This window comes from Mugil cephalus, chromosome 1 (assembly GCF_022458985.1).
Source record: "Mugil cephalus isolate CIBA_MC_2020 chromosome 1, CIBA_Mcephalus_1.1, whole genome shotgun sequence".
NCBI lineage: Eukaryota > Metazoa > Chordata > Actinopteri > Mugiliformes > Mugilidae > Mugil > Mugil cephalus.
In genome coordinates this window covers 32319466-32345508 of record NC_061770.1, presented here as the reverse complement: position 1 = coordinate 32345508, position 26043 = coordinate 32319466, and the positions used below count along the sequence as shown (strand labels likewise).

The 26043-nt window shown below is 39.4% G+C and overlaps 3 protein-coding genes across 3 annotated transcripts in view; all 3 read right to left on the bottom strand.

The window, feature by feature from the left end:
- Positions 1 to 6342: 6342 nt before the first annotated feature.
- LOC125016168 (butyrophilin subfamily 3 member A2-like) lies at positions 6343 to 10205 on the bottom strand (the record flags this gene model as incomplete). The annotated part of the gene is made up of 4 exons (XM_047598425.1): positions 10160 to 10205; positions 9555 to 9642; positions 8450 to 8791; positions 6343 to 6617 (listed from the first exon to the last, which is right to left on the bottom strand). Coding segments are annotated over exons 2-4 (684 nt in total), but the record flags the coding sequence as incomplete, so codon positions are not given.
- Positions 10206 to 15361: 5156 nt separating this feature from the next.
- LOC125016572 (lamin-A-like) lies at positions 15362 to 16105 on the bottom strand. Its single transcript, XM_047599130.1, has 3 exons — positions 15923 to 16105; positions 15685 to 15792; positions 15362 to 15560 (listed from the first exon to the last, which is right to left on the bottom strand). Exons 1-3 carry the CDS (start codon positions 16052 to 16054, stop codon positions 15453 to 15455), a joined length of 348 nt encoding a protein of 115 aa, XP_047455086.1. The 5' UTR covers positions 16055 to 16105; the 3' UTR covers positions 15362 to 15452.
- An 8519-nt stretch (positions 16106 to 24624) lies between these two features.
- LOC125016019 (butyrophilin-like protein 2) overlaps positions 24625 to 26043 on the bottom strand; it is a gene marked incomplete at its 3' end in the record, with an annotated part of 80320 nt that continues 78901 nt past the window's right edge. The window contains exons 6-9 of the mRNA XM_047598187.1: positions 25404 to 25736; positions 25011 to 25298; positions 24752 to 24907; positions 24625 to 24662 (exon numbers count right to left, since the gene is read on the bottom strand). Coding sequence (XP_047454143.1) covers positions 24625 to 24662; positions 24752 to 24907; positions 25011 to 25298; positions 25404 to 25736 — 815 coding nt within the window. The remainder of the gene's footprint in view (positions 24663 to 24751; positions 24908 to 25010; positions 25299 to 25403; positions 25737 to 26043) is intronic.

Here is a 26043-nt window from a genome sequence, read left to right as displayed (position 1 = left end):
TTGTCGTTACTCCAGTTAGAGTTTTAACTGCCTTCAGGTGCAGAGGTGTAGTGTAATGGATGTGGCTGATGCGGCTGTTTAGCTCATATCCTCCCAATACTACAGATATGATTCAGGGCAAGAGCAAGGGGCTCATACAATAACACTACGTATAATCAGGTTGTATTTATATATGTGTTGTATTGTGTTGTTCTGTTGAACTAAGACTTTTCATGTCCTTTAAAATAAGATGATAAATAACCGCTGTAACTCGTACTCTGTTAGTCTATTAGCCCACGTTGCTCTTTGTTCTGTGTATTATCTTTGTGTAGATGTATTGTGTTTTCCACTGTCGTCCTGCACAGTTTTGTGTCGTCTGCTTGAGTTTGCACACGTGCACTTTATCTTCAGTCCCTTGTATCGTTTTCAGTGTTGTGTCTTCATGCAGCTCCATGGTCCCAGAGGGACGTCCTCTCATTTCACTATGTGCTGCACCTGTTATTTAAAGTTGAAATGAATTCTGATGAGTCTTCTCATATTAAATAATTGTTTTCTGTTGATTTAAGTTCAGATTTATTTCCTAGTTCACAGCTACAAGGAGAGACTCTTTTTAAAGACTCATTAATAATGAACAGGCGTCACTGGTTTGTGATTAATGGCTCCATCTAGTCGTAACAGTTGTCATAAATAGTGAAATAAACCATTGAGACCAAAACAGTTTTTTGAACCAGGCTGTAAACACGTTTAATGATGCTGTAAAGTTGGGCTTTTTAACATGGGGGTCTATGGGGATTTGCTCCCTTTTGGCGCCTCTAGTGGCCACTCGATGAACTACAGTTTTTTAACTTCCTCATGGGCTTCAACACTCAGAGCTGGAAGTCGCTGCTTGATCTGGACACTTGATGTTTAGTGGAAGGTCTGAACAGGACTAAATGGAAGTATATTAAGTGTTTGTGAATGTCTCGTTTTTGTGTTGCTTCCAAGTGAACAAATTAAACACATCTTCATGTGACTACAGTTTGCTGTTCTAGTATGTGATTCCTCTTCTTGGTTCTCTTCCTGATTTTGGGTTTGTGAAGTGTGTACAACGCGTGGAGGTTAAAAGGTAATTTACCGTCTGTCAGCTCGTAAAATTACCAGACGTGAGGAGACAAGTTTCCTTTGTTATGAATGTGGGTTCTTGGGGATGAGAACCAAATATAAGGAGACTGTGAGAGCTGAACGAGAGAGAGAGGATTTACAACTGGTCAGAAGATCTCTCAGAAATTTCACTGCCATCTCCTGCAGCTGTGTCCTGAGTCACTGTGACTAAAGCCTTGTGTTAACTCCTCAGCTGTTCAGACAAACGTCTTCTTTGGCATCGTCAAGCGCCTAAAGCGCCTTGTGTAATTTAAAGGCACTGAAGAAATGATTAAGTTAGGAAAGTTATTATTATTATTCACTTAATGCTGTGCAATAAATAAATACACAATAAATAACAGGCTCCCAACAAAAAGAAAATCAAGATCTGAATGGGGCTAAATGGAAGAACATTAACCCTGATGACCTCCTCACATTTACTACCTCTGGACACCTTTGTGGAAAAAATGTACACACATAAAAAACAGCCATAAAATCCTCATACATCAACATTTCTTTTCCATTTTTTCTCCATAAATCACTTGAACAACTTCAGACCTTCTCAAAACCAGCAGGTCAAACCTTCAGACTGACATTTAAAGAGTTAAAATCCTGAAAACTCTTTGAAGTTGTTCTAATGATTCAAGAAAAAAAGTAGAAAATAATCTTGAAGTGTGAGGATTTTATGGAGGTTTCTTTATGTGTGAACATTTTTGTCACAAAGGGACAAAAATGCATCATGAGAGTATGAACGACATGTGAACGTAAAAGACACTGGATTTCAAAAGTTTGGCTAAAGAGAAGAGTCAGAGGTTTGCATAAGACTTTAGTGTTTGTGAAGGCTTCATATTATATTTGTGTTGTTTCTTTGTTCAGTCGTTTCCAAGTCAAATGAAACACATCTTCGTGTGACTACAGTCTGCTGTGGTGTTTTCCTACATGAAAACCTTCATTAACATCCCCTGCAGCTGTGTCCTGAGTAACAACACATAACAACTACATGTGTTGTTATGTGTTGTTATGTGTTGTCATGTGTTGTGTTCTTACATGTTGTGTTCCTATGTGTTGTGTTCTTATGTGTTGTGTTGTGTTCTTATGTGTTGTGTTGTGTTCTTGTGTGTTCTTATGTGTTGTGTTGTGTTCTTGTGTGTTCTTGTGTGTTGTTTTGTGTTCTTATGTGTTCTTATGTGTTGTGTTGTGTTGTGTTCTTATGTGTTGTGTTGTGTTGTGTTCTTATGTGTTGTGTTCTTATGTGTTGTGTTGTGTTGTGTTTTTATGTGTTGTGGTCTTATGTGTTGTGATGTGTTGTGTTCTTATGTGTTGTGTTGTGTTCTTATGTGTTGTGTTGTGTTTTTATGTGTTGTGTTCTTATGTGTTGTGATGTGTTGTGTTCTTATGTGTTGTGTTGTGTTCTTATGTGTTGTGTTCTTATGTGTTGTTTTGTGTTCCTATGTGTTGTGTTCTTATGTGTTGTGTTGTGTTCTTATTTGTTGTGTTGTGTTCTTATGTGTTGTCATGTGTTGTGTTCTTATGTGTTGTGTTCTTACATGTTGTGTTCTTATGTGTTGTGTTGTGTTGTGTTCTCATGTGTTGTGTTGTGTTCTTGTGTGTTCTTATGTGTTGTGTTGTGTTTTTGTGTGTTCTTGTGTGTTCTTATGTGTTGTGTTGTGTTGTGTTGTGTTCTCATGTGTTCTTATGTGTTGTGTTCTTATGTGTTGTGTTGTGTTCTTATGTGTTGTGTTGTGTTCTCATGTGTTGTGTTGTGTTCTTGTGTGTTCTTATGTGTTGTGTTGTGTTTTTGTGTGTTCTTGTGTGTTGTTTTGTGTTCTTATGTGTTCTTATGTGTTGTGTTGTGTTGTGTCCTTATGTGTTGTGTTGTGTTGTGTTGTGTTCTTATGTGTTGTGTTCTTATGTGTTGTGTTGTGTTGTGTTTTTATGTGTTGTGTTCTTATGTGTTGTGATGTGTTGTGTTCTTATGTGTTGTGTTCTTACATGTTGTGTTCTTATGTGTTGTGTTGTGTTCTTATGTGTTGTGTTGTGTTCTTGTGTGTTCTTGTGTGTTGTTTTGTGTTCTTATGTGTTCTTATGTGTTGTGTTGTGTTGTGTCCTTATGTGTTGTGTTGTGTTGTGTTCTTATGTGTTGTGTTCTTATGTGTTGTGTTGTGTTTTTATGTGTTGTGTTCTTATGTGTTGTGATGTGTTGTGTTCTTATGTGTTGTGTTGTGTTCTTATGTGTTGTGTTGTGTTGTGTTTTTATGTGTTGTGATCTTATGTGTTGTGATGTGTTGTGTTCTTATGTGTTGTGTTGTGTTCTTATGTGTTGTGTTGTGTTGTGTTCTTATGTGTTGTGTTGTGTTCTTGTGTGTTCTTGTGTGTTGTTTTGTGTTCTTATGTGTTCTTATGTGTTGTGTTGTGTTTTTGTGTGTTCTTGTGTGTTCTTATGTGTTGTGTTGTGTTGTGTTGTGTTGTGTTGTGTTGTGTTCTCATGTGTTCTTATGTGTTGTGTTCTTATGTGTTGTGTTGTGGTCTTATTGAAGCTGAACTGAAGCTGGAACTAAAAGTATTGGAGGTTATAAAATAACACAAATACAAACATAGATGAGATCCACAAACTAAAAAATCTAGACAAGAACTCAGGAACACGAAGGAACATGAGGAACTATCTCACAAATCTAACAAGCAGAGAGAAGATGTTGACCACCAACATCAACCTCCTTAGAACAAGACAATGATCTGAATATTAAATGAAACAGAAACACATTGAAATGAGAACAAACTAGAATCTGATAGAAACTACTAACCTCCTCCTCCTTCACTGACTCCACGTCCTTCTGATTGTTGTAGGGCTCTAGAGGCTGAGATGAATGAGTAACGATTACTATATGATTGAAATACAGATTGTGTCATAGTTCTTATAATGTGATCACTTACCTTGAAAGGCCAGATAGACTTGGAAGCAGCAGCTTTGTTTTAATCTTTTAATCTTTAACCTCTGCATCGTTTCCAGCAATGATTCAGAGTTGTCACATTTAAACTCAAGAGGAAATAAATTAGTTCAGTATATCTTGATTACTATCATCACAGAACAAAAATGCGTCTTTAATTCAGTCTGAGCTGATTTGTGTATTAAAAGCTACTTTCTAGTCTCTGTTATCCTTATTCTTTATTGGTCTGACTTATATGAACTAAACATTTCACAAAGTATAATCAAAGTGTGGATGCTCTCTCCCTATCTGTACCCTAACCTCCAAACCCACGAGCTTGTTCTTCACCTCATCTTTTATGTCCTCCATCTCTTTGTTTCTGGTCTCCAGCTCTTTGTTTCTGGTCTCCAGTTCCTCCTGCAGCTTCTTTTTCTCCTCCTTTAGTTCATTGACCTGAGTAAAAAGGAGGTTAATTCCAGATTGTTAACAGTCAGACTCTAACTTGTCCAGAACATATTCTCTATTATCTACTGTGTGGATTTTAAATGCTGTTTATTCCTGTAGTTCTATCATTTGACCTGTAGATGGAGCAGAGTTGTGTTTGTGTTTGTCAAACTCCACCAGTAGTTCATTAATAACAGAGAACTCAGTCTCTCTGAGATTAGAGTCAAATATGTGAAGGTTTCTGTCTCTGATCAAATCATTTCTTTGTGTGTTGATCCAGCAGGTGGTTTACATCATACCAGTCTATTGGAGTTAGGAGATAGGACAGAGTATTCTGGCTGGAACATAGTCAGACCTTCTGACCTTCTAACAAGCAGAGAGAAGATGTTGACCACCAACATCAACCTCCTTAGAACAAGACAATGATCTGAATATTAAATGAAACAGAAACACATTGAAATGAGAACGAACTAGAATCTGATAGAAACTACTAACCTCCTCCTTCAGTGACTCCACTTTCTTCTGATTGTTGGAGGGCTCTGTTAGCTGAGATGAATGAGTAACGATTACTATATTATTGAAATACAGATTGTATCATAGTTCTTATAATGTGATCACTTACCCAGCGTGACCTGATAGACCAGGAAGCAGCAGCTTTGTTTTTCTCCAACTGGAAGAATTTATTAAAGTCAAATAAAAAGATTTTATCATCACTGATTCTATTTCTTCATGTCAGAATAAACAACACATTCAACATTTAACCTGAAGGACGTATTTATATGAACAAGTCACTTTTCAGTCCTGTTGTAGACGTGTCCACATATTTCTGATCTATTGTTGTTCCTCCATCTTCCTGTGCTGGAGTAGATCTACACCACCAGGTTCCTCAGGAAGGTGACTACAGTCTGTGGGACCTAACACATGTGTCTGAACTGCTGCCATCAGGCAGACGTTACAAAGCCTCCACACCCCCACATCCACACTCAACAAGAGTTTCTCCTCCAGAGCTGTAGCTGCTCTAAACCAGTCCAACAAACTCTCCGTCTGACACACAACAAGTCAACAGTCTACAACCACCTAGACTGGAGGACAGCTACACAACCCTGTACATGATATCTGGATATTCCACTGAGATATTCTCCATTACACACTCAGATTTAAATATATATTTATGTTCATATTCTTATTTAATTCCCCTATAATAATGTTTTTCCTTACACTGTGTGATGTGTGTGAATAAACTACTTCTCTCTCCATGAACATGAGCTTGTTTTTTCACCTCATCTTTTATCTCCTCCAGCTCTTTGTGTCTGGTCTCCATCTCCCCCTGCAGCTTCTTCTTCTCCTTTAATTCATTGACCTGAGAGGAGGAGAAAACCTGCAGTTGTATCATTTCACCAGTAGATGGAGCAAAGACAGTGTCATGTATTGTCTCTTACATCTTTCATTTTTTTATTTCTTCTTCCAAAAACCTTCATCTTCACTGTTTCCTCTGGCAGGAGCGTTTCTCTTCTTTCAGCTTCATCTCTGGATCTTTTCTTGGTTTCTGTGTAAAATCAAAGCAGCTGAATTCAACTAGAAAAGATGTTTGCTGGTGTTTTACATCATTAATGTGGTGACTCATCTGTAACTTACTGGTTCTATTTTGTCTCCACACAAAGAAGACACCTGCTAAAATAACCATGATGCTAACAGCTAAGCTAACAGCCAAACCAGTGATGACAGGAACAACACAACTGGACGAGGACAAGAAGAAATCATCTGAAATGAAAACACACAGAGTTACATGACATTCTACACAATCACACACAAACTGTGTCAAACTAAAATCATGTCATGGTCCGTTCTCTAAGCGTGTTCTACCTGGAACATGTATGTGAGCCTCTCTGGTCTGGTGGGTGTTGTTCTGTTGGACTCTACAGGTGAAGCTGTTGTTGTGTCTCTTGTCCACAGTCACTCTGCTGCTGACAGTATAGAGGTCATCAGGACCTCTGACTGTCTCTGGAGGTCCAGCAGAGAGCAGGTTTCCCTCAGCGTCCAGCCACAGCACCTCAGGCTCTGGATACCATCCTCTGGATTCACACTGTAACACAACTCCTCCTCTGTCTCTGTCCATCCCTGATAAACTGATGACAGGTGAGGAGACAGGAGCTGATGCTGAGGACAAGGAAGAAGAAATGTGTATTTTAGGTATTTATGTTCCTGTTACCTCCTGAAGTCTTGACCAGAGGACGAGGGGAGGAAATAAGAGAAAATAGTTCCCGGGAGAAGGAACACATCACAGAGACTAAAGCCTAACTGAAAATGCTGGTCGCCAACGAAACAAAACACCAGACACAACAATCACAAAAAAACTAAAAACACAACCCCAACTTGTGGGAAACCACAGGATTATCCCACAGGAGAAAACTAATTAAAAAGCCTCCACACCTGGTGGAAAAAGATACGAATGATTAATAAACACTATTCTCCAACAACAAATAAAGCCAGCCTCACACTTCCACCACTGTGGTTCTCTCCAGGTTGTACTTCTCATCCACTCTTTATTCTTCAGACTTTATTCAGCACAGAGGTTAGATTTGTTTCCAGTTGACTGTACATATATTCAACACAGCAGAAAAGCACCTTCTCCAAGAGACTCAGACAACGTTGTTTGTCTTTGAAGATCGATGATTTTGGGGGTGGTCTGTTGATTTTGTCATTGAAAGCATGGTGATCAAAGCTGAGTTTATTGACCAGATATTTGAAAATGTCCACTCATTCAACTATCTGAATCATGATCAGCTGATCACAAACACACCACAACAACTACAGCGTCACCAGAGCCGTGACGCCCCCTCCAAGATACAAACCAATTAAACTTGTTTGGACACAAAAGAAATAAACTTCTAACTGTGGCAGAAAAGGTCGACATTCATAATTAACATTCTCACCGCACCAGTAGGACAGAGCATCACGTCTACGTTCAAGGTAAAGACTCATTACATCCTGCTACTGTTCATCTGGGAGATAGGACACACAAGACTCAGCCTCACACAGGAACTCTGTCACTGTGGGCCCTACCGCCTGATGGACCGCCTTAAGGTCAAACCACCCTTTCATCTACTCCTGAGAGGTAGAGAGTGACTCCTTTGCAAGTGAAGACGCAGTAAGCGAGTTCTACATAGAGAAGAACTGGCTGTAAACTGCTTCCACAGTTGCTGCCACACCTCCATATTGTGGCCAAACACCAACTGAGATGGGCTGAAAACAAGACACTCCTGCTTTGTGTCACGGATTTCAAACACAAAGTTAAAACCCTCATCCCAATCTTTACTTGTCTCAAAACAATACTTCTGTAGCTTCACTTTCAGAGTCTGATGCCACTACTCCAACAGACCCTGTGACTCTGGGTGGTATGAACTGCTCAGAGTGTGATGCACCTAAAACCTGCAATGTTTGTTGAAAGGTTCTTAAAAGACAATTCATGCCTTGATCAATCGGCACAACACGTGACAAACCAAACCAAACCTGTGATGTAATTTTGTGGCATGACCTCAAGAAAATGGGTGGACGAACACATCGTTGTCAACAGGGATTGATTACGGACTTAACTTTTGGCAATGGACCAACACAGTCTACGATCATGTGTTCAAAAGGGGGACCTTCCTGACTGGGTTTACTGGTCAACTGGCAGGTGTGGCAAGTCCTGTAGAAACGCTACATATCTGCCTTTAACCTTTGTCACCTTCTGTTTGTTAAAGGGAATATTTTTATCAATATCAAGTAGATGTTTGTGGCATATTTTCCTCATACAGTTCTAACACTAGCTATTAGCTCTAGCTCCCACATTCTCACTGTGGTGTCCACCTCTAACATTTTCAGCTCAAGATCTCAGTGGAAACCTTCACCCTTCACCCATAAATGTTCCACTGAAATCCTTTTCTAGAGAGATAAATAAAGACTAAAACAGTCCTGAAGTTGTACATCATGTCTTCACTCACCAACATGTAGCTGAACAAAAGTCTCCTTTTCCAGTGATGGAATAAAACATTTGTATTTTCCCTCATCAGCGAGTTTCACTTTGGAGAGTTTCAGTGAAATGTTTCCTTTCGTCAGCTCATCAATGAACAGAGATGTTCTCCCTGTAAACAAATCATGGTTTTGACCAACAAGTTCCTGTTGGGAGCGCCAAACGTGAACAAATCTGGGCTCCAGATCAGGTCTCGCCCACTCCAACGTCAAGTGAGTGACGTCTTCAGCAGGCTGCAGGTAACATGGTAAAACCACATCTTCACCAAGAGTTGTTACTATTGGCTGAGATGAACCGATCAGTTCAGATTGACCTGGAAATCAGAGAGAGACTGTTTGAATATTTGTAAAGAACATGAATATCACCAAAACTATCAGGTCAATGTTCCTGAGTCTGTATGGGAACATTGTGTCTGATCAATTAGATATAAACTAAAATGTCTCCTAGATTAGAGAGTAGAAAAAACAATGATGGCAATGAAGTCATTCTGAACTCTTTCAACAACCATTAGACTAAAACTGGACCAAGAGATTATAGAAATACCACAAAGCTCACAGAGGTTCTACAAAGGTTCTAGGTTCTTAAAATGGAAAATATTACAGATTCCCACTACATTAGGAAATGTACACACAATTCAACCCTACTTATTGTGTGTTATTTATATGAATATCATTGTATTCTAACTTTGTGCACATTATAGAATCCATACAAAAAGCATCAGGGAAAGGAGTCACCAAGCCATGTTTGATATCAGAATGAAGCTACCTGTCTCTACTAAATACTAGATACTATACTATATTGTGTTTATTATCTTTCTTCCCACTACGGCAGAGAGGAGCAGAGTGAATTGTGTTTACTGATGTGTACCAGTCAGATTGTCCCCGTGTTTACAGGGCTCTTAGTTCTTAACTAAAACATTCAAATTAGCAAGAACCAAACTCATTTAAAATAAAATACATTTCAACAGTGAGACACTGGCAACAAACACAACACACACATTGTTTGATCTAGTTACCAGCAGTGAATTACTTATCACTTTCAATCCTGAGTTAACATTTTATTTGGATCTAATTTACCTTCACAGACGTGGAACACCAACACCATGAGAGATGAGAAGTGAAAGGTCAAGTATAGTTCATCCATCTGGAAAAGAATCACAAAGATCTGGAAGTGAAGAAAAAAATATATATTAATTAATACAGAAGAACCATTTGATTAACAAAATAAAAAAGGACAAAACAGGTTGGGTGTCAGACAGGGATGGCTATTAGGGTTAATATCTAGGGTTAGATATTTAACCCTAACCCTAGGGGTACTAAGGAGTGGGCCAACAAAATGGTGAGATGATTAATTCCATGGCAGGTGTAGCACCCGGATACTCAGCTGTACAGGGTTCATACAGGGAAGTAGATTCCACCACCCACACCTTAACGACAGTCGACCAAATGTTAAAACCCACTCATTCACTAACAGTCAGTATTTACTGCAGCGCCATCATTCACAGCAACATAGCAGCTACAATCCACCAATAAATACATTTATATATCAGTTAACTAAAGTCAGATTCATTCTCATCTCGTTGGTGACAGTCGCTCTACAAATCCTGACATATTATTGTTGTATACATTAACTTTTCTAAACCCCCTCATCTCTCTGCTGTGTCTCTGTCTCTGTTACATACCGATCAGGAAGCTGGTTCTCACTCCATCAGAGGAGGAAGGTTGAGGGACGTCTGGAGGAGAGGACCCAGAAGAGGACGATCGACAGAGACACAAATGAACAGAAGGAAAACAACTGAAAGAGGTAAGAAGGAGGAAATGGAGGCAAATGATTCACATACCTGAGACACTTCTCGGGAGTGAGGTATGTCAGAAACTGGTTAGGTCAGTGCTCAGTGTCTGATTGGATGAAGACAACAAAGTCATTAAAAAAACACAAACACACAGCAAGTAAGACAGGAGCAGACTGTTGACTATTGACAGTTCACTTGCTGCAACTGCCACATTCCTACATCATGCATCGCATTCTGTCCTCGTGAACCCTGCTGTTGTACACATTGTTTTATACATTCACAGTGGGAGCTGGGGAGGGAGCACAGAGCTAAGGATGGCTGATAGATGGTGTAACACAGGTCACTATCAAAGAGCAGCTCTGTTGTAAGGACATCAAACCTGCTGCAGACAGTTTGTGTACTATCATTTGGAAAATGACAGCTGGGATAGGCATATTTACATTTATGTAAATTTAAGCATTATCATTTGTATTACAACATTTATTTACCACATTTATGGGTAATGTAATTGTTTTAAACTGTGAAAATGTTTCTAAAAATGTTTTAAAAAATGTAAAACAGACAAAATCTATATATTTTTATGAGAAAGTAATTTTCTGGTGCCCCAACTGCTGGAAGACCCTTCAGTCTTACCTCGTGAGTGAAAGCCTCATTGTTGTATAATTTTACTTTTCTAAAATCTCTCATCTCTCTGCTATGTCTCTCTCTCTATTAATATATACTGAAGACCCATATAATTAACAAAAAAAAAAAGGACAAAACAGGTTGGGTGTCATACAGGGATGGCCTGGAAATAACACAGAAATAAAAAAAATAAAAAAACTGTGATTTAGAGCTGAGCACAAACACAAAGATGTTTTTTTTTTATATATTATTTAACCCTAACCCTAGGGATACTAAGGAGTGGGCCAACAAAATGGTGAGATGATTAATTCCATGGCAGGTGTAGCACCCGGATACTCAGCTGTACAGGGTTCATACAGGGAAGTAGATTCCACCAGTAGAGAAATCCAACCACCACTTTACTCTATTGGTGCGCGCACACACACACACACACACACGCCTTAACGACAGTCGACCAAATGTTGAAACCCACTCACTAACAGTCAGCATTTACTGCAGCACCATCACTCACAGCAACGTAGCAGCTACGATCCACCAATAAATACATTTATATATCAGTTAACTAAAGTCAGATTCATTCTCATCTCGTTGGTCACAGTCGTTCTGAAAATCCTGACATTGTTGTATACATTAACTTTTCTAAAACCCCTCATCTCTCTGCTGTGTCTCTGTCTCTGTTACATACCGATCAGGAAGCTGGTTCTGACTCCATCAGAGGAGGAAGGTTGAGGGACGTCTGGAGGAGAGGACCCACAAGAGGACGATCGACAGACGTGCAAATAGATAGAAGGAAAACAAATGAAAGAGGTAAGCAGGAGGAAATGGAGGCAAATGATTCAACTACCTGAAACAGGTTTGCTGAGTGCTCAGTGACAGACGCTGATTGGCTGGAAAAACAAACACGCCCACATCAACTCAGCTGTTAACGGACAAAGTCTCATACTTTCACTTTTGTGCCTTCACAGTGAGTTTAGATGCTGCATATGTGAACCCTGCTGTCAGGATAGTTTAATACATTCACATCATCAGCAAAGATGATGAATTAAATTATTACAAAGATTGTCAGAACTCATGTGTTTACATGTGAAAAGGCGACAAACACAAACAGAATTCCTGCTCAAAGAATGCATTGGAATTCAGTTCATGTGTGGACATTTTTTTTTCTCACTGACACAAAAGATACAAATAAACTCGAGTTTCTACCAGTGATGAACGGGCCCTCACACCCTCCTGACTGAGCTGGACCCTCGTCCAGACTCTACAAAGTCTGTAGGACAAGTTCATTGAAATACAACGTCTGAAAATAGACCCAAGAGAAATATTTGTCCCTCTTGGAGGATTACAGACATGAGTAGTTTACAGACATGTCGGGTACTGTTCAGACATTTTTACATGGGCCTCCAAAAGAAAGTGTTTCACATTGTGAATAAAGCTTCATGAGTTTTGAACAACAGTTCACTCAAATTCAGCACAACAGACAAAAAAAGAAGCTGAAATCCCCAACTGCATGTTAAATGTTCTTATGGCTTCATGTCATCACATTTGTGGTGGATCTGGGGTCCGTTTCACAAAGCAGGTTTAGTGAAAACTGAGTTTATTAACCCTGAAATGAGGAAACTCTGAGTTTTCCGTTTCACAGAGGGAGGTAACTCAAACCAGAGAAAGCAGGAGAACTCTAGCCTGTTTCACAGAGAGAGGTAACTTAAGCTCTCAGCTAGTTACCATAGTAACAGACTCCATGAACCTAACCTGGTCGGGACCTGGTTTTACTCATTGAACCTGGAGTTTCTCTCTGTCTCCGCCCTCTTTCAGCCACAGACGCCATTTGATTTCCTCTTTCATTCATTCAGCAGGTGAGTTTTGGCAAAGTCTTGTTCTGACGTCTGTCAGAAATCATTAAAAAAATCAGAGTCAGTAGCTCTGTCAGAAGTCCATTAGGACCAGTAGGAGGCGACTTTTTTCACCAACATGTCGTTTTTTACAATGATCCCGTGGATGAAGGTGCAGCATGACTGCACAGAGAATTAAATATTCATCAGAGATGTTTTCAGACTGCGCATTGATGTTTTTAGCATTTCCAGACAATTATCTTTTTGAGCCGTACCATCAGAATCTGTTGGGACAAAAGAACAATAAATGAACAATGTTTTTATATTTCATCTTAAGCTGCTGCCAAGTGGCTTCTCCCCCGCGGGATTTCACTAAAGAAATAAATGAATATGCTCCTATACAAGCAGTTTCCTCTGTAATATTATTGTGATTGTAAAGGACCACATTTAAACTTACGCATTGACCCGAGCAGCAATGTTCTCCCACGCCGTCTCCCTCTCTTTTGCACTTCTTTCTAAAAACGTGTTGAAACTCTCCGTATCAGCGTATTAGGATTTCCACTTCGTAGCCCTCCTCTCCCCCGTTGCCATGGTGACTCATTGAATCATGTCTCCATTGATGCTGGTTTTTTTATAGTTGTGGTGCACACGCTTAACTCTGGGTTAAACTACTCTGAGTTGATTAAACCAACTCAAATCCGTTGTTCTGGAACCGGAAACTCAGAGTTTTCTAACTCAGAGTTTGTTGAACCTGCTTTGTGAAACAGACCCCAGGTCAGTTCACTGTCAGGTTTAGAATATTGAGGTGGTAGGAGGCGAGGACCCAAATGCAGGACAAATGAGGCAGGCAGGACTCCAGGGGAAAAGGGCTATTTAATAATTAACAAAAGGTGCTGCACACAGCATGAAAATACAACAATCAAAAAGGATCATGACATAGCATGGAGACAAGGAGAAAACAACACTAACAACACAACAGAGAACAAAGGGAAAGCAGGGCTATGAATACACAAGACACAGGTGAAACTAATGAGGGCGATCACACCAGGAGAAAGCAACCAACACGCACAAGGCAACACAGACAGGAAATCTGAAACTTAGTAAAACAGGAAACACAAAACATGACACAGACATGACAGAAACACAAGGAGGCAAGACAGGCAGGAAACTAAGAAACATGACAAAATAAAACAGGAAACTCCAAAACATGATCCACAGAAGAAAAGACAGAGACAGAACCATGACATTCACTGACTCTCTTTCTCCTGAAGGTGGTGCTATGACCATCCCTGAACGTGGCCTCATAAATACATTCAATGCTCTGACTCCTGTCAAACATGTTCAGCAACATTAGCCAACGTGGTTGTGAATTATGTCAACGTCCTGTTTTTATGGGGAACTCTAAAGTGTGAGGTGATGTAACGTCCAGACCGAGTGACAGAGTCTCAGGTTTTTAAGACATTTTTAACCATTTAACCATTTTTAATCAACAGTTTGAACCATCTAGCAAAATGGCCGACGTCCTGTTGGTTTCAGTGAATCTTAGCAGGACACATGTGTGCATGGAATTTCATGGCCATGAATAAAATGTAGTTCATGGGGCTTTTATTTATTTATTTATTTATTTATTTCAACCTGATGGTAAATGCAGCAAAATGACGACATTTTCACCAGAAATTGCAGAATCTCAGAATCAAAATCATCTTCATGGCCACGTATGTTTGGACATATGAGGAATTTGTTGTGGTGGTTGGGACAATAAACATGAGACAGAATCTCCTGAACTGTCCTGACTGTTTAAGCATGTTAAGTCTGAGTATATTCAGGAAACAAAGAAAGACATAAACACACTATGCTTCATTTTGACCAATTTCTTTCTGATTATCTTTATTACAATTTGTGTTGAACTCATTGTGTGTCTCTGTTGTGTTGGATGACATTTGGTACGAGAGCTGAATTTGTCTTTAACGGCTGAATGTGTTTGTCATACAGTGTTTGTTCCTGTTTATTTTGTGTTAATAGCATCAGTCTCTAGCCTGAGAATTTATACGTATCCACTCCATTAAACACAAGAGGAACTTCTCACTTCTTTCAAGAATAAAACTACACAGACAACTTTTGTTTTGTGTGTGTGGGTCATGGTTCAGTCCTGTATCCTTAATCCTCATCCGCTACCGGTACCAGGGTCTGTATCCTCACCCCAGAGTTACATACAAACAATATAAATAATAACCAAACATAGAGAACTGGCAGTTTTAAGTTGTTATTTTAATATTGTATATAATATAATTAAGTGCACTGTTTATCACACACACCAGTCAATAAATGGAAGAGTATATCTTTGTTTATTCAATTGTAATAACATTTAAGCTTCTCAATGTAAATGTGAAAAATCTGTATCATCATCTAGTTCATAAATGATCATATGTCTTTATTATATAAAGATTTACATTCCAACGTGTCAAAAAACAAAGGTAAAACACTCACATATTAATTCTGTCAGATTTTAACAACATAAAACACTGACGTCATCCTGTAAAAGTCTTTAAACAAACCAACGTTCACATCAAACTTGACTAATCCAATAAAATGGAGCCAAGTGTTTCCAGAGACTTTCTCTGCAGTGTGTGGTTTCTGCAGGAAGATCTGAGTCGTGCTGTTTCTCATCTATAATGTTGCTGTTTGCTGGATTACTGAACTTTATTGAAGGAGTTCAACTGGGAACTATTTCACTGCAGAGAGACCTGGACTCTGTCTCCAGACTTCCAGGACTTCAGGTCCATCCACACCAGGTTACCAGGGACAGTAAAACGAGGCTTATAGTCTGGATGGTATAACTGTAAATGTATCAAATCCAAAGGTCACAGAGTCACAGTCAGAAAATAATAATCAGAAAAACTGAAGGAAAAGTAAGAAAATGGAAAATATAACAACATCAATGAAACATCTACAAAGACTCACAGTAACTTTGTTTCCAGCCTTGAGTTCCATTGATGGTTTAAATGTGTATGTGATGGGTTCATTATTGTTGATCTGGACTTTTAACTGACGTCCTCCCAGTGGTTTGTCCTGCAGGACGGAAATGAAACACAAGAAGAAGAATGAGACACAGAGACAGGAACAAATGAATGTTGGTGTCTATTAAACCTGTTGCATCAATATTTTCTATGAAAAGAAATGACTCTTAAATCAACATCACCTGATCAGACCAGTTTATGAGACAGATATAGTAGTCCTCGGCATTAACAAACACATTGATGTCTCCTGACGTCTCCTGACTGTCTGAGCTGCTGCTGTTCTGTATTTGTTCAGGTTTGGGAGGAGACGACATCCACAGATTAGCTTCCAGTTTCCTCTTCAGTGTCTCCACTTCTTTCTCAGCTCTTTCTCTTTTCTTCTCCTCCTCTTTGAGCTTCTTCTCCCACTGAGAGTGAAGTCACATAAAGAGACATGATGAGAAACATTTACTTTGATTGAGGAACATGACAAACTGATTTGGTTCTAAACTACTTCCTTATTATGGAATTAAAAGATGTGGATTCAACATGAACCTCTGTTTCCAGCTCCTTTATTTCTCTCTGATGTTTCTCTTCCTGTTGTTTGATCTGCTTCATTAACTGGTAGAAAGAAGAGATGAAGACAGATTTCATTCCTGATCAGTTCTGTTTAGTGTTTCTCTGAGATGTCATCAAGTCTTGTTCATGATGTTTCCTCTGAGTGGATTTCATTGTTTTCTTTCTCAACTATTTATTGAAGTGAATCAACATTTATCTCATTTATTCTTATTGATATCAACTAAATAGTTTTTGGTTCATATTTTATTTGTAATAAACATTGAATTATAAAGTTCTGCAGGTTGATGTTTCTATGAGTTTGTTCTTCACCTTATATTTTATCTCCTCCATCTCTTTATTTCTGGTCTCCATCTCTTTGTTTCTAGTCTCCATCTCTTTGTTTCTGGTCTCCATCTCTTTGTTTCTGGTCTCCAGCTCTTTGTTTCTAGTCTCCAGCTCTTTGTTTCTGGTCTCCATCTCTTTGTTTCTAGTCTCCATCTCTTTGTTTCTGGTCTCCATCTCTTTGTTTCTGGTCTCCAGCTCTTTGTTTCTAGTCTCCAGCTCTTTGTTTCTGGTCTCCATCTCCTTCTTCAGCTGATGTTTCTCCTCTTGAAGCTTCTTGTTGTCACCAGTTAGTTTTTCCAGCTGAGGAGAGAGAAGACAGAAAGAGGAGATGAGATTAACAACAGACCTCCTTCATGAATGTTCTTTTATTTTTACTTCTTTTCATGTGAATCAATGAGAGGAAACAAATAAAATCCTTCTTGTGGTTCATGGATCTTGGGATCAGTTCCAGACAGAGAAACTTTCAAATCTGTCTTTCTGCTCTTAGTCAACATCCATGTTGTGCTGGTTTTATCATATTTCATCAGAGATGTTTATTGATTTATTAATTAAGTCATTTATTTTGTCTGGATGCCAGGTCACAATAATAGTTTGTTCTTCTTCTTTTTTATTTTTTTTTAATCAAAAGTGTCTCTAACACTACAAACACACACAAAGGATGTTTAAGTATAAAATATAACCACCAAAGAAATTACTTTCAATGTTCCACAATAATTCAGTCTTTGTTTCAATAACATAAAACTTTCCCTCGTCAGAGTTCATAAAAAAAAAATGAACACACATTTTTTCTGTTCAGTTCGTTATTGAAATAAAGAAAGAAAAAGACTCCAAACTACTTATTTTAGTTCATTATTTTGTGGGATTAACTTCCTGACTTCCTGGTTAACCACAGGATGTGAACACTGTTTCCTCATCCATCCAGCTGTCTAAGAGTCTAAGTGACGTCATGCTCCAAGGTAGGTCAGCATGACTCCACCGCTCTGGTACCAGGCAGTAAGTTAATTAACTTAATCATCAGATGAGAAACCAGGGAGGTCTTCATCCTCAGACTCCTCTTCAAAGACTCTTATCACCTGCTGACCTTGTTTCTCATCCCATTCAGCTGCAGCTGGGTAGCATGGCTGAAGCTGAGCCACATTCACACCAGGTTCTCACCAGAGTCTCTCAAAACTATTTCACAATTTAACAGATTCAGTTTCCTCATGACCCTGCATGGGCCTTTCCACTGAGGAGAGTTTGGGTGAGAAGGATTGGTCCCACTTGGAATATGGGTGAGATTTCAGCCACACTCTGTCTAGACCTACAAAGACTAGAGGCAGTGGCAAACTGGCCCAGAAAGAGAGAGGTGAAAAACTATGTCCAATGCTGCCAAACCTGTCAATTACACAAGCTGGAGAATCACACGCCGACCACAAAGCTTCCCTTCTTAGTCATGTTTCTAATGTGAACCTCAGACCTGAGATCTGACTCTAAGTTTGTTCCCAGTTCTTCCAGTTTCCTGCTGAGTTTCTGTCTCTGGTTTCAGAAACAATGAGCAACACTTCAGTTTTAGAACCATCTCTGCTGTCCACAATCTGATAGAAAATAGAAAAATGATTTGATGATTCTCAGGAGAAAGAGACAAACCTCAGTCTCCAGTTTCCTCTTCAGTGTCTCCACTTCTTCTCTTTTCTTCTCCTCCTCTTTGAGCTTCTTCTTCTTCCACTGAGAGTGAAGTCACATAAAGAGACATGATGAGAAACATTTACTTTGATTGAGGAACATGACAAACTGATTTGGTTCTAAACTACTTCCTTATTATGGAATTAAAAGATGTGGATTCAACATGAACCTCTGTTTCCAACTCCTTTATTTCTCTCTCATGTTTCTCTTCCTGTTGGTTGATCTGCTTCATTAACTGGTAGAAAGAAGAGATGAAGACAGATTTCATTCCTGATCAGTTCTGTTTAGTGTTTCTCTGAGATGTCATCAAGTCTTGTTCATGATTTCATTGTTTTCTTTCTGAAGTATTTATTGAAGTGAATCAACTTTATAATATATATATTTCATGCTCCACTTTTAAATCTCAACGTTTGCATTTTTCATGATTATATTTATTTGTTTAGTTGCTGCATCGTAGCCTTTGAGGAAGATAATTTCATTCCTGTATGTGTTGCACATATTGGAATTGATAACAAAGTTGACTTTGACTTCTCTCTCCATGTCTATGAGCTTGTTCTTCACCTTATATTTTATCTCCTCCATTTCTTTGTTTCTGGTCTCTATCTCCTTCTTCAGCTGATGTTTCTCCTCTTGAAGCTTCTTGTTGTCACCAGTTAGTTTTTCCAGCTGAGGAGAGAGAAGACAGAAAGAGGAGATGAGATTAACAACAGACCTCCTTCATGAATGTTCTTTTATTTTTACTTCTTCTCATGTGAATCAATGAGAGGAAGCAAATAAAATCCTTCTTGTGGTTCATGGATCTTGGGATCAGTTCCAGACAGAGAGACTTTCAAATCTATCTTTCTGCTCTTAGTCAACATCCATGTTGTGCTGGTTTTATCATATTTCATCAGAGATGTTTATTGATTTATTAATCAAGTCATTTATTTTGTCTGGATGCCAGGTCACAATAATAGTTTCTTCTTCTTCTTCTTTTATTTTTTTTTAATCAAAAGTGTCTCTAACACTACAAACACACACAAAGGATGTTTAAGTATAAAATATAACCACCAAAGAAATTACTTTCAATGTTCCACAATAATTCAGTCTTTGTTTCAATCAAATAAAACTTTCCCTCTTCAGAGTTCATAAAAAAAAAATAAACAAACATTTTTTCTGTTCAGTTCATAATTCAGAGAGAGAAAGAAAAAGACTCCCAACAACTTATTTTAGTTCATTATTTTGTGGGATTAACTTCCTGACTTCCTGGTTAACCACAGGATGTGAACACTGTTTCCTCATCCATCCAGCTGTCTAAGAGTCTAAGTGACGTCATGCTCCAAGGTAGGTCAGCATGACTCCACCGCTGTGGTACCAGGCACTAAGTTAATTAACTTAATCATCAGATGAGAAACCAGGGAGGTCTTCATCCTCAGACTCCTCTTCAAAGACTCTTATCACCTGCTGACCTTGTTTCTCGTCCCATTCAGCTGCAGCTGTGTAGCATCGCTGAAGCTGAGCCACATTCACACCAGGTTCTCACCAGAGTCTCTCAAAACTATTTAATAATTTAACAGATTCAGTTTCCTCATGACCCTGCATGGGCCTTTCCACTGAGGAGAGTTTGGGTGAGAAGGATTGGTCCCACTTGGAATTTGGGTGAGATTTCAGCCACACTCTGTCTAGACCTACAAAGACTAGAGGCAGTGGCAAACTGGCCCAGAAAGAGATAGGAGGTGAAAAACTATGTCCAATGCTGCCAAACCTGTCAATTACACAAGCTGGAGAATCACATGCCGACCACAAAGCTCCTTCCTTAGTCATGTTTCTAATGTGAACCTCAGACCTGAGATCTGACTCTAAGTTTGTTCCCAGTTCTTCCAGTTTCCTGCTGAGTTTCTGTCTCTGGTTTCAGAACCAATGAGCAACACTTCAGTTTTAGAACCATCTCTGCTGTCCACAATCTGATAGAAAATAGAAAAATGATTTGATGATTCTCAGGAGAAAGAGACAAACCTCAGTCTCCAGTTTCCTCTTCAGTGTCTCCACTTCTTCCTCAGCTCTATCTCTTTTCTTCTCCTCCTCTTTGAGCTTCTTCTCCCACTGAGAGTGAAGTCACATAAAGAGACATGATGAGAAACATTTACTTTGATTGAGGAACATGACAAACTGATTTGGTTCTAAACTACTTCCTTATTATGGAATTAAAAGATGTGTATTCAACATGAACCTCTGTTTCCAACTCCTTTATTTCTCTCTGATGTTTCTCTTCCTGTTCCTCTTCTTTGTTGATCAGCTTCATTAACTGGAAGAAGAAGAGATGAAGAGAGATTTCATTCCTTCATGATGTTTCCTTTCAGTGGATTTGGACGTAGAAATACTTTTCTTTAACCTCTACATCGTTTCCATCAAAGATTCAGAATTTTATTGAAGTGAATCAACATTTATGGTATTTATTCTTATTGATATGAACTAAATAGTTTTTGGTTCATATTTTATTTGTAAATAGAAAATTCCCTCTGGGAAATTTTGAAAGGGCCACGGGGGGCTACTGCCGGGGGTCTTGTCTCAACATGGGAATCAAACCCACGACCAGAGCTAATCAAACAGACATATGGTCACACCAAACCCAGGCAGTCATAATCTTTTGGCAGGTTGTCTGAGATCCAGCATTCTGCTGCCATAGAGACCAGGCCCACAGCTGGGCCACAACTGCTGCGTTAATAATGCAACAACATGAAATTACCTGTGTGTTTGTGTGTGTATGTCTGTGCTTATGTGCGCGCGCATGCGTGCGTGTAACTGTAATCACAAAGTTACGTGTGTAGTGTGTGTTGGTGTGTGTTGGTGTGTGTTGTTGTCACATAAATGTGTGGGACACAGGGATCAGCTGCATTAACAGCAGAGACAGGAGTCCCTGATTAATGAACTGGTCTCAACTGTGGCTCTGGCCTGAGGGTCAGGGATTGCCATGGCAACCTGAGGTGGTTGTCAATGACGACAGAAGTGCGCTGGGCTGGGACAAAGAGAGAGAAAAGGGCGTTTTCTCCCTCTGCACTGGTCTCACATTTGGGCTTACTGTGACAAAATGGTAACTCCTATCAAATAAACAAGCAGACCGTGGGCGTCCTAAGACCTTCCTGAAGACTTTGATATGTTTTTTGTCCTTCTGCAGTAAATATTTTGGAGACACATGCGAGTTAAAAATAGGGATCCCTCTCTGCTTCTCTCAGAAAATCTTTGCATTAGAGTCAATGGAGAGCAGAGGGAGACGTGAACGCACACAGAGGCTCACAGTTTAATTTCTGTACGTCTCACTGCTTTGCCGAGCACAATGTGAGAGACAGAACAGGTTTGTCTGCAACTGTGGAAAGAAAATCATGTGTCTAGTGTGTAAATTGTGGCCGGGACGAGAAATTTTCAGGCAATTTCATACAACTTCCCCCACTCTGAAACATTCTGTGTCATACACACCCATTATAATCTCCGTTTAAGGATTACAATTGTTTTGCTAAATGATCCACAGCTAACATATTTATGGCCAATTCACCAGCATTACATCAACAACACATCTCTTTTATCATCATAAAAGGTGTCTCTATCCTGTCCCAATTGCCATTTCTTTAAACTAATTATTGCCAACATAGGTTCATGTTTCTGTCGTCAGAATAAAGTCGATATCTGGAAACAAATTCAAATTTTCAAATAAATTTTGCTAAATGAGTGACATGTTAGACAGTTTGGGGCTGAGTCTGACTCAGCTAATAGTTTTTGTGATTTGTGGCAAATGACCAGGGTCCACAGACAGTTGTCATTAGCTTGTTCTTAGCAAACTGACTGCAACAGATTCAGTGTTTCTCAGTCTTTCATTTCATTGTGCTCTGACTGACAAGTAGCGTTAATTAAAGAAGCATGAAATATGACTAATATTCAAGCCTGTTTAAGTCACGTATCACTTTATAACTCACAAAGGTTTTAGTCGCTCCTCGTGCACGTCGCTCCTCATGCAGCACAGTATAACGAGGCAGCGGCGTGCACGCCCCGTACGTACACGTGAGAGAGTCATGTCTCCATGGATACATGGAGGGAGCGTGCAGCGCGCAGCGCGCTGAGCGCGGGACAGCCCCGCCCCCCAGTGAGAGACAGAGGAGCAGCGGAGTCCAGTGTGGAAGAGCCGCCACCGCCACAAGTCGGTCAGAGAGAATCAGAACCCGGTACAACGTAAAAAGTCCCGGTACAACGTAAAAAGTCCCGGTACATCAGGGGTTCAAATCTAGACGTGCCATACATACAACATTTTCCACCAAAGTCAAGGTATGGTAAGTGCCACCTTGACTTACCTAAACGACGCCGCTGGTTGCAGGCTGATGTTTCTCTGACTTTGTACTTCTCTCTCCATGTCTATGAACTTGTATTTCACCTTATCTTTTATCTCGTCCGGTTCCATGCTTCTGGTCTCCATCTCCTCCTTCAGCTTCTTTTTCTCCTCTTGAAGCTTCTTGTTGTCACCAGTTAGTTTTTCCAGCTGAGGAGAGAGAAGACAGAAAGAGGAGATGAGATTAACAACAGACCTCCTTCATGAATGTTCTTTTCTCTTTTCTTCTCATTCAAAGCAGTCAGAGGTCAAAGAAGAAAATCCTACGTGGATACGTAGGTCTGACCAGGATACTTGAACTCCTTCACTTGGGCCACAAACTTAAACCACAGACATTTTTCTTCTTCATCCTCATGAAATCAATTTATTTTTGTAACATCATTATGAATATTTAACAGCATCACAAGCCAGTAGACTTTAGTATTGATATTTAAAAAGTAAACTCAACACCTGCCTTTACAGTTTGACTTTGAACTGAGTGTTAACTATTTATTTATTTGATTATTTTACTTGTTTAGTCGTTGATCTTTTTATTCTCCTGTTACAGTAATTGTATCTCTTGTTCTGTTATTTGCCTCTTAGCATTTTTTATCATTATTTATACTCTGATGTTTCCACTTTGTCCTCTCATGTTTCTTCCATTTCTACTAATGTGTAGTTTTTATTTCTTGACTGGTTCTTTCTTCCTGTTGTTGGTTTTCTCAGTCTCTGGTGTTTCCTCTCCTACCACAGAGTTTCCACAGTTCTAGCTCTTCTTTTAATGAATGCTGTTCTTATTTGTAGTACTTCACAGATGATTAAGGTGTGTGTCTATCTATGTGGCTGTGGTGGAGGAGGGGTGGGGGGTGCAGGTAAAATTACTGTATGAAGCACTTTGTGCTACATTCTGTCTGAAAAGTGCTACACAAAGTCTGATTGATGATTGATTGATTAATGTGTACTGGCTCTAATGTGACCAGGGGGACACTTGAATTGTGATATTTCGTCTTGAGTTACGTATTCGTTGAACAATTCAACATCAAATGTTGATACATGAGGTCCAATCAGAGGACAGGACTTTACAGAAGGTTTGTGTGAAGTTGAAAATGCTCAAAGGTTCTTGTTGTTGTGTCCCATAGAAGGAGATATACAATTAGATTTAAATGTCTTTTTGATCTCGTCTGTTTTTATTTGTCCATGTCAGACTGGTTTAGTTGATCTGAAGGAGGTATTGATATGAAGAATCTACTTTGAATGATGTGTGTGAACAAACTACTTCTCTCTCCATGTCTATGAGCTTGTTCTTCACCTCATCTTTTATCTCCTCCATCTCCTTGTTTCTGGTCTCCATCTCTTTGTTTCTGGTCTCCAGCTCCTCCTGCAGCTTCTTCTTCTCCTCCTTTAGTTCATTGACCTGAGGAGAAAACCTGCAGTTGTATCATTTCACCAGGAGATGGAGCCATGGAGCAAAGTCACAGTTGAGTTGAACACAGGTCAGTCCTCAATGAAAGACTTAGACTTTTTAATGATCCACGAGGTAAATGACTTTGTCACCGTAGCTTCGTTGCATACAAAAGTAAACACAAAGAAAGATAAAAAGAAATGAAATAAAATAAGATTAGGTTAAAGTAAATAAAAAGGTGTAATCAAAAAAATTACAGAATTAGTTTTATGAAAAAAATATACAAAAATAGTTGGGAAAACAGTGTCTGAGGTTGGTTGGTCGGTTACATAGCAACATGGATTGTGTCATGGCATGGTGGTGACAGTGTTCGTGTGTGTGTCTCTACATGTTTCTCCATCTCTTCAGTCTTGTTCTTCAGTTCTTCTTTGGTTTTCTGCAGCTCTTCTTCCAATCTTCTCATATTTCTCTGTCAGCTATCAGACAGACAGATGGATGATGATCAGTCAGCAGGTTTACTGATCAAACTTTCTTCAAACTGATCAATCTAAACCTTTAATCTTTTACTTCTTGTCTCTTACATCTTTAGTTTCTCCTAAAAGTTTCTCCTTCTCAGCTTTATCTCTGGATCTTTTCTTGGTTTCTGTGTAAAATCAAAGCAGCTGAATTCAACTAGAAAAGATGTTTGCTGGTGTTTTACATCATTAATGTGGTGACTCATCTGTAACTTACTGGTTCTATTTTGTCTCCACACAAAGAAGACACATGCTAAAATAACCATGATGCTAACAGCTAAGCTAACAGCCAAACCAGTGATGATGGGAAGAACTGGAACTGTTCTTCCCATTATCCCATCAGCAGAACTGGAAGAGGACAAGAGGAAATCATCTGAAATGAAAACACACAGAGTTACATGATATTTCTACACAATCACACACAAACTGTGTCAAACTAAAATCATGTCATGGTCCGTTCTCTAAGCGTGTTCTACCTGGAACATGTATGTGAGCCTCTCTGGTCTGGTGGATGTTGTTCTGTTGGACTCTACAGGTGAAGCTGTTGTTGTGTCTCTTGTCCACAGTCACTCTGCTGCTGACAGTATAGAGGTCATCAGGACCTCTGACTGTCTCTGGAGGTCCAGCAGAGAGCAGGTGTCCCTCAGCGTCCAGCCACAACACCTCAGGCTCTGGATACCAGCCTCTGGATTCACACTGTAACACCACTCCTCCTCTGTCTCTGTCCATCCCTGATAAACTGATGACGGGTGAACAACCAGGAGCTGACACTGAACAAACAAAATGTTTCAAACCAAAGTCAGTGGAAGTAAAACTCAACTTCAGGTCAGAGTTGATATCAGAGGACTATACTTTATACGTCTACTCACCAACAACAAGCTCAACAAACATCTCTCTATTCTTCTCTACAACGTAACATCTGTACGTTCCTTTATCAGACAGCTTCACGTCAGAGAGTTTCAGTGAAACGTTTCCATGTTTCAGTTCATCAGGGAACAGAGATGTTCTTCCTCTGTAGGATGGATCTTTTTGTCTTTTAAAGTCTGCACCAGTACGCCACACCAGGACAAAGAGGTTTGACCTCTTCCACTCCAACGTTGCTGCAGAAACATCCACTGAAGGTTTGATTTGACACGGTAGAACAACGTCATCACCAACTCTTGCTACAATTGGTTGAAGTGAATCCACTGACTCAGACTGACCTGGACAGAAAAACAGAGGTTTGTTGAGTTCTGGACTAGAACGTATGGCGTTAGTCTCATAAACTTCATCTCTGGACACTTTAATTGATTATTTTTTCTGCTCATCTAAACATATTGAAGGGACTCAATTGTTCAGTTCATTCAAAAATTCTTTCACTTTTAGATCTGGGACATCATTCATTAAAACCGGCAATCAAGATACAGTATGTTCAAGGGAGCTCTGGATTCAAGTGAACCAGTTTGTCTTCAGACTGGGACAACCAAACAAATCCATCAGAGACACAGCAGGAAGTTTAGAAGTCAATTA